This window comes from Arvicola amphibius, chromosome 6 (assembly GCF_903992535.2).
Source record: "Arvicola amphibius chromosome 6, mArvAmp1.2, whole genome shotgun sequence".
Lineage (NCBI taxonomy): Eukaryota > Metazoa > Chordata > Mammalia > Rodentia > Cricetidae > Arvicola > Arvicola amphibius.
This window is the reverse complement of record NC_052052.2, coordinates 156939674-156947370: the sequence shown is the minus strand read 5'-3', so window position 1 is coordinate 156947370 and position 7697 is coordinate 156939674. Positions and strand designations below refer to the sequence as shown.

At 39.4% G+C, this 7697-nt stretch overlaps 1 protein-coding gene across 2 annotated transcripts; it reads left to right on the top strand.

Moving 5' to 3' along the window:
- Positions 1-3044: 3044 nt before the first annotated feature.
- On the top strand, positions 3045-7112 carry LOC119817043 (cathepsin Q-like). 2 transcript variants are annotated; one of them, XM_038334218.1, is made up of 7 exons: positions 3045-3170; positions 3459-3578; positions 3673-3819; positions 4276-4500; positions 5310-5472; positions 6100-6217; positions 7013-7112. In XM_038334218.1, the coding sequence occupies exons 1-7, from the start codon at positions 3045-3047 to the stop codon at positions 7110-7112; spliced, it is 999 nt and encodes a 332-aa protein (XP_038190146.1). The 2 variants fall into 2 exon arrangements, with proteins under 2 accessions (XP_038190146.1, XP_038190145.1); XM_038334217.1 differs by having other exon boundaries at positions 3456-3578.
- The last annotated feature ends 585 nt before the right edge of the window (positions 7113-7697 follow it).

Here is a 7697-nt window from a genome sequence, read left to right as displayed (position 1 = left end):
GTTTCTGTCCTGCCCAGTTCCCACAGTCATTAGGCCCCAATAAAATTTACACAGAAGTTTCCATAAGTTATAAACTGATTGGCCCATTAGCTCAGGCTTCTTATTAACTCTAATAACTTATACTAACCCATTATTATTTTCTATGCTAGCCACATGGCTCAGGACCCTTTTTCAGTGGGGCAGGTCATATCCTGCTTCTTTTGTGTCTGGAGAGGACTGAGGAAACAGCTTCCTTCTTCTCAGAATACTCCTGCTCTCATTGTCCTGCCTCAACTTCTTGTCTGTTTGTCCCACCCATACTTCCTGCCTGGCTACTGGCCAATCAGTGATTATTAAAAACATAATTGACAGAATACATAATTGTCCAACACCAGTAAACAAGTTTCAAATATGTGAGCTTGTGGGAGAGATATTTTCTTCCATAACACCTCATTCCCCTCCCTGGGGCCATAGACTTATAGCCACATCAGAATGCAGACACGCATTCATTCCAAATTAAAAATATTCCATAGTCTATGACAGTCTCAACACTGTTTAAAAGTCCAGTGTTCAAAGTCTCTAATACTTGTGTCAATGTCTTAACTGTAATCCCTTATAAAATTAAGCTTAAAAGCAGATCAAATCCTTTCAACACACAATGGCACAATACCATTACAAAGGCGAAGAAGGAGATAATACTGAGGAAAGACTGTACCAAAAGAGGAACTAAAGCTGGCAGAGAAAACTCTAAATTTTACATCTCCATGTCTGATGTAAAAATGTTTTTCAGATTTTCAACTCCTTTAGCTTTGTTGACTGCAAAAGAGTTCTCTCTCTTGAGATGGTTTCATGCCCTGTTCTCAGTTCTCTTAATGGGTATTCCTTCACTCTGGCATCCTCAATTTCTTGGTGTTTTTAAGCTAAACAGGGTTTCACCCTCACATCTTCACACAATGGCATCCCTTGACTTCCAAGCGGGGACACCTCAGACACATGTCATGTCTGAGCAGCCTTCCTAAGTTATAAATGGATTTGGCAACCCCTTTTTATATCCTTGGCTCTAAAGACAGAACCATGTAGGCAAATTCGCTAGGTCCTTATGTTTTCAGGGCCTGGAACATGGTCCCTTAATGCTGAATGCCTCCAGGTACTGATTGCAATACAATGTGAGTGACTGTCCCTGAGCCCACCAGGGTGGATCCTTAAGCAGTAAATATAGCAATTTTGAGTTGATGCTGTCCTGGTACAATGAAGAATGCCAGGTAAATGGTGCTTCTAGATGGCAGGCCCATGTAACATCCAAAAAAGAAAAGTCAGAGAGTTTCAAGAGATGCAGCCACAGCCTGCCATTTATTTCTCCTCTAATATTTCAACCCTGAAAACCACGTGACCCCTTGAGGGTCATGACTCCTAAATGACTTGTGAGATTCAATGTATTACACACTGACACATGGAAACAGAGCATCCCAAGAGTCTGTGTCCTCTAGGATCCAACCATAGCTGAGTAGTAAACACAAAACAGAATGTATTGATTAACTCCCGCCAAAGATGGTAACCAAAGCCTCCAATTCTAAACTGCAAGGGTACATCACACATCTTTTCCAGAAAGTGTAATCAGAAAACAAGCAGCTGAATATAATGTGATCCAAAGCCCACAGGACTGCTATCCAACTTGCGTTGACAAGGTTCACAACGTCATATTCCTTTGTCCAGAGAGGTATCCCATAGCCATGCCAGAGGGAAAGTCAGAGGTTATCTCTCAGAAAGAGCCTGAAGTACTAGTGCTTGACGACTTATTCATGTCAGTAACACAGCCAATCAAAGGGAGAGCATGACTGAGGGATGGGTTCAGATGGATAGATATTTGAGATTTATAGCCTCAGTACGTTACTGCTGTGTCAGACCCTGGAAACTCAACCAGCTCTGAAGAGTTGAGACCGTGGAGTGAACTAAGGCAGTAGCCATCAACACAGAGAGGTAAGACCATGACTTTCCAAGGCAGAATGTCAGGTAGTTGTGGGGTGGGGGTTGAGAGACTCCAGGGAAAATCAAGTAAATGCAAAGACTATAGTCTATTCCTCAGAAACCCTGGTGTGCGTAGGTATAGTGGAATAGGGAGCAAAGACAAAGATGACACCAGATCCCTTATAGATCTGTTTGTATGGGGTCCCATTACGTGAAAGTCTGGATCTGCCCACAGAGATTTACATCAGGTCCTTTGAATACCAGTAAACATCACTGGCACCTGCTGGTCCAGAAGAGATCATTTCTTCCACATAACCCCAGGATGGATCTGTTTTCAGTTCACATGGACAGACGTAGTAGCAGATGGTATGCTCCTATCAAGTGTTATGGGCAGTGTTGCTTTAGAAATCCAGCAAGTTCAGAATCTGATAAATCCATGATCAGCTTGCTATTGTACTCCACCTACTCCATGGTTCTGGCCTCCTGTTGGTTTTCCATATGACACTATTCTGATATAGGTAGTAAGCTGAGAATATGATTTCACAGTTCCAATGGTAGAACACAAGGAATAGTAAATGACTCTTCCAACATTCTTATAGAAGACATTGTAAAATGTTTTATTTAAAAAGGGAGGGTTGAAGTCAATCCCACTACTTTCTGAATATAAGAAAAGCTTATGATGCCATGTATTTTCAATACTTAAGTTCACCTTGAAAATAGAATCAAATACCATCTGATAGAAGTTTTGCTTGGTATAAACAATGAGTCCTGATATCCTAGACAATGATAGCTTTTTTGCTTTGGTTCCTCACAGTGGGTGAAGACATTTCTGAAGTAATAAGATGCATTTCACCTAAAGTTTTCGTTGCTAGAATTCTAGGCTCATGCTCTTTATTTTGTTTTGAATCTAATAATCATCAGCAGATGACTCAGTTCAAATACATCCCAGACCTTTTCTGCAGTCTCTCAAAAATTATTTGGAAGAATAATTCCAAATTTTTATTGACAATGGATTAAATTCTTAGGAAGGAATAAGAAGGCATAAACATTATTGCTGTAGCTATGTCTTCATTTTTCATCCTTATCCAGGCTCTTCAGATATGACTCCTGTTGTCTTCTTGGTCGTCCTGTGCTTAGGAGTTAGGTCACATGTTTCGGCACTTGATCCCAATTTGGATGCTGAATGGGAAGAGTGGAAGATACTCTATGAAAAATCATACAGCCTGGTTGGTATCCTGGAATCTGTCCAGAAGGGTCCCAGAGTGCAGGTGTCTAGGCATAGTAGAGGTCATAGATACTGCACCACAACTGCCACCACTGAGATCCTTAATCATGACCATTGTGAGCAATAGGTAGCCAGATTCTCTTCATCAGTATAAGGAAAATGTCTGACTATTGTGTCCTAGACTAGCTCTCTCCAGTCTCTAATCACCTGGACAGCAAATCCACAACATCAGCTTGTATAGGAGTTTAATTATAAAGAAATGTAACGCATTTTTGTTCTCATCCAGGAGGAAGAAGCACTGAGGAGAACAGTGTGGGAAAAGAACATGAAAATGATTAAACTTCACAATGGGGAGAATGGCCTGGGGAAGAACGGCTACACCATGGAAATGAACGCCTTTGGTGACATGGTGAGTGTGACATGGATTACTTCACACTGTGTTCTCTTGTGTGTTTTACATGGAGTATTTTCTTTTATAATCATTTATGTATGCTTTCTTGAAGACCGATGAAGAATTCAAGAAAATGGTGGTTGCTTTCCCAATGCTAACTCACGAGAGGGGGAAAGGCATCTGGAAACGAGCTCTTAGTGGTTTACCCAAATTTGTGGACTGGCGAAAAGAAGGCTATGTGACTCCTGTGCGGTACCAGGTTTGACAGTGCCACCTGCCCTTCTTCTTAAACCATATTGAAGAGGAAAGAACTTAGTGTCTCTGTTTTCTTATTGAATGAGGAGAGATTCACAGCTCATTTTTTACATAATATTTTTTCTTCTTTGAAATCGTCATACATTTTCCAATATATATTTATCTTGAAAGACCACTAAACATGTTCTCCAGATAATAACTTCTACCACATCTCATTGTAGAGTTGATGTCCCTTCTATTGTTAATAATAACCGATAAAGGCAAGAAGTCTTTCACAAATGTGGGGGTAGGCACAGGAGCATGTGTACACTACGAGCACCCAAGTCCTCTGGGGGACTGACAACTCCTTTCTAGGCATCTGTCAACTGCCAGTTCCTCATTTTCCACAAATTCTTTGCCTGTCTATTTTGTTACCTGTGTTAGCATTTGTTTGTGAAAGACCATATTTTCTTCACTTTAGGGTGACTGCAATTCTTGTTGGGCTTTTGCGACAACTGGTGCCATAGAAGGACAAATGTACAAAAATACAGGCAAACTCATTCCTCTGAGTGTCCAGAACCTAGTGGACTGTTCTAAGCCTCACGGCAATAATGGCTGTGATTGGGGTAACTCATACTTTGCCTTTCGGTATGTTTTGCACAACGGAGGTGTGGAGGCTGAGGCGACCTACCCATATGAAGGAAAAGTAAGTGGACCTCATGTTGTCATTTCCGCTCAACTTGGAGTGAAAGACAACTGTAGATATAATACAGTATCTTCAGCACTCAGATTGGATGATTGAATCTCTATACTATCATTTCAGTCATTAAGTATCAACTTTGCATATATTTTTGGTGCAATGATTTTGGTGTATTTCTCTTCTATATATACATAGAGAATATAGAAATTTATTGTACATATAATAGAGATCTCTTCAATGATGTAGTTATCCTATTGTATATATGTTACTTTTATTGGCTGATGAATAAAGCTGTTTTGGCCAGTGACATAGTGAAGTTAAGCTAGGTGGGAAATGCAAACAGAGAGAGACAGAGACAGAGAGACAGAGAGAAATCATTGTTAAGGTGATTCCATGTAGCTGAACATTACTGGTTAGCCACAGTCATGTGGTAATACATAGATTCATAGAAATGGGTTAATTTAAGATATAAGAGCTATCTATGAATATGCCTGAGGCATTAGCCAAACATTGATGTAACTAATATAGTTTCTAGATGATTATTTGGGTCTGGGTTTGGGATATGAAAGTACATTCTCAGCTTACACTGCAGCAATAAAAATTCTTATGGATAAGAGGAAATATTGGTTGTCACTGAGGACAAGAGAATTTATTTTCAGTTCTAGCTATTTCAATACCATTTCACTTCCTGGGATGATTTACAATAATCCAGACTTTTGTGTGCTCAATTGCAAAGAGCAGAATGTGGTGGTTGTGATTCTCTCCCAGGACATGAAGGGAAGAAACTGAGTCTCTAATCTCTTCACCTTTTAAAGGAAGGACGCTGCAGGTACAATCCTCAGAATGTAGCTGCTAAAATCAGAGAATTTGTGGCCCTCCCAGAAGATGAGGATGTCCTAATGGATGCTGTAGCAACTAAAGGGCCCATTCCTGTTGGAATTGATGCTTACCATGATTCTCTTTTGTTCTACAAGGATGGTTAGTATATTTCCTTCTAGATTTGAAGAAAAAGCCATTGTGACATCTCTGTCATGACAAGTTCTCAGATTGGCTGATATGTAATAGCTGTGATGTGAATGGTTAAGTTTCTGGATTTTATTCATCTCTGTATAAGTGTCCTGAGTACTGATTTTCAATGAGTATGAACCTCCATATGAAAGTTAATGTGCCATTTAATTAACTATATTGGTTATCTAATTTCTCAACTCCTCTCCTCTCATGGACATTTTAGTTGTTTATAGAAATTGAATATCAGACATCTAATTATAACAGATCCTTGGAATTAAATAATTTTTGCCCTGTAAGTTTAAATTGGCATGAGAAAAACTGAAAAGTTCTAAGGAATCATTTTATATGCATGCAGCTAGTAGCTATCAATAAATCTCACCAGTTTGGATTGTTTCAGTTTTCTGTGAAACAGTGTCTCTATATTTGTTTGTGTGTACCCATGTGTGAGTATTAGGATTCTTGTGAACAATTAACTAGCTGAAGTCTGATTGTAGTCTATATCATTTCAGTGCTGGCTGAAATAGATTTATTGTTGGTGGCTGTGGTTACTGTCAAGTGTCCTGTGCATCTCACATCAGTTTCTGTGTTATTTCTCAGGCATTTATTATGAACCAAATTGCAGAAAATATAATTTGAGTCATGCACTTCTGGTGGTTGGCTATGGATTTGATGGAAATGAAACAGATGGTAATAACTACTGGCTGGTCAAGAACAGGTATAAATTGCCATTAAAACCTTTATTTGAAATTCCAGGGCCTGGAGAGATGGTTCAGTGGTTAATGACACTGGATGCACATTCAGGGGATTTTGATGAGATTGCAATTTTCAGACAGTATTTTGATATAAAGTTAGAAAATTATGTTTCATTTAAGTAGAGCAAAATCTGTTCTTGTTTTCTCATGTGCATGGATGAGGTGTATTTGACTGTTTACATGTCTGCAGACATGTGTGCACCAGAGAAAATGTGTAGAGGTCTGATGTCAGCATCAGTTGTTTCTCAATCATTATATAACTTCTATACTAAGGCAGTGTTCTTTCCTGATCTAAGAGTTAACTATTTAATTTGGCTTGCCAGCTTGCTTTTGGTATGTTCTGTGTCCATGTCTCAGGAATGAGGTTTACAGGCATACTATAATATCAATCTGGCTTTCCAGTTGCTCTTGAAACTGATCTCAGCTCTTTAACTGCTGAGCTCCGTGAAGCTCTAAGAACTTACTAACAGTATGTTCTCATAAAATTCCCAAATTTTCATTGGTTTTTTTTGGGTATCAATGTCATGTGTGTGACATTGATTTTGTACAATGCGACATGTTTGATAGTTTTGAAACATGTAACAGTAGAAAGGCATTCTGCTGTGGTGTTCACATTCCTCTGTGAGGCACCACTTGGTACTCAAGATTAGAGCCTGTGCCTTTCCTGATCATTTTGTTAGGCTGGCCTCTTACCAGTATCCTAACAAATCCATCATGTGGTAAGTTTTCTACTAAATAAAAAACATGATCTCTTACAGCTGGGGAGAAAGATGGGGCATGAACGGCTACATGAAAATCGCCAAGGACAAAGACAACCACTGTGGAATTGTTTCATTTGCCCAATACGCTCTTATATGAGCAGCCTGATGACCACATGGAATCACTTGGCAGGAGACTGCATTTCCAGAGACGTTATATCCACTTCAAAAACCAGCCTTTGCTTAGTGTGTTAAACTGCTGAGTCTCTCAAGATCCACACTACAGTGTGAATTCTGGGAGCTTTCAAATATTTGAAATTACAAGCTTTGTAACTCTTCCTTTAACTAGTGAGTGTTTATAATTCCTGCAGCAACTTTATTTTCACTTTTAATGCTTGTGCAAATTAAGTCATTTAAAAATTAAAATTCAAGAATCGTGTCTAGTTTCTTATTTTTTGTGCAGTGACTTTATTGTGGTCAAACATGCAATTCACCTTGAAGTGGGGACTGAGTGTTGTGCTGGTGTCTGGAAGAAAGGGTGGGAGGGTCCTCTTTGATGGGTTGCATTCCACATTGTTGTGGTTTGCTTTCGTTGTTCTGTTTTTCCACCAGCAACCTTGCTCTGAAAGACTCTATGATAATTTCTGGATTTGACACTTTTAGCTGACACACATGTGGGAGCCCACAGAAGTGGATCCATTCCACATTGACTGCAGGACAGAGAGCTCACACGATTTCGTGCTTC

Excerpts from the sequence above, each read along its gene's own strand:
- LOC119817043 (XM_038334217.1), top strand. The coding sequence starts at position 3,045 with ATGACTCCTGTTGTCTTCTTGGTCGTCCTGTGCTTAGGAGTTAGGTCA. Across the intron at positions 3,820-4,275 it reads TGACTCCTGTGCGGTACCAG|GGTGACTGCAATTCTTGTTG; the intron begins GTTTGACAGTGC and ends TCTTCACTTTAG. Across the intron at positions 5,473-6,099 it reads TCTTTTGTTCTACAAGGATG|GCATTTATTATGAACCAAAT; the intron begins GTTAGTATATTT and ends GTTATTTCTCAG.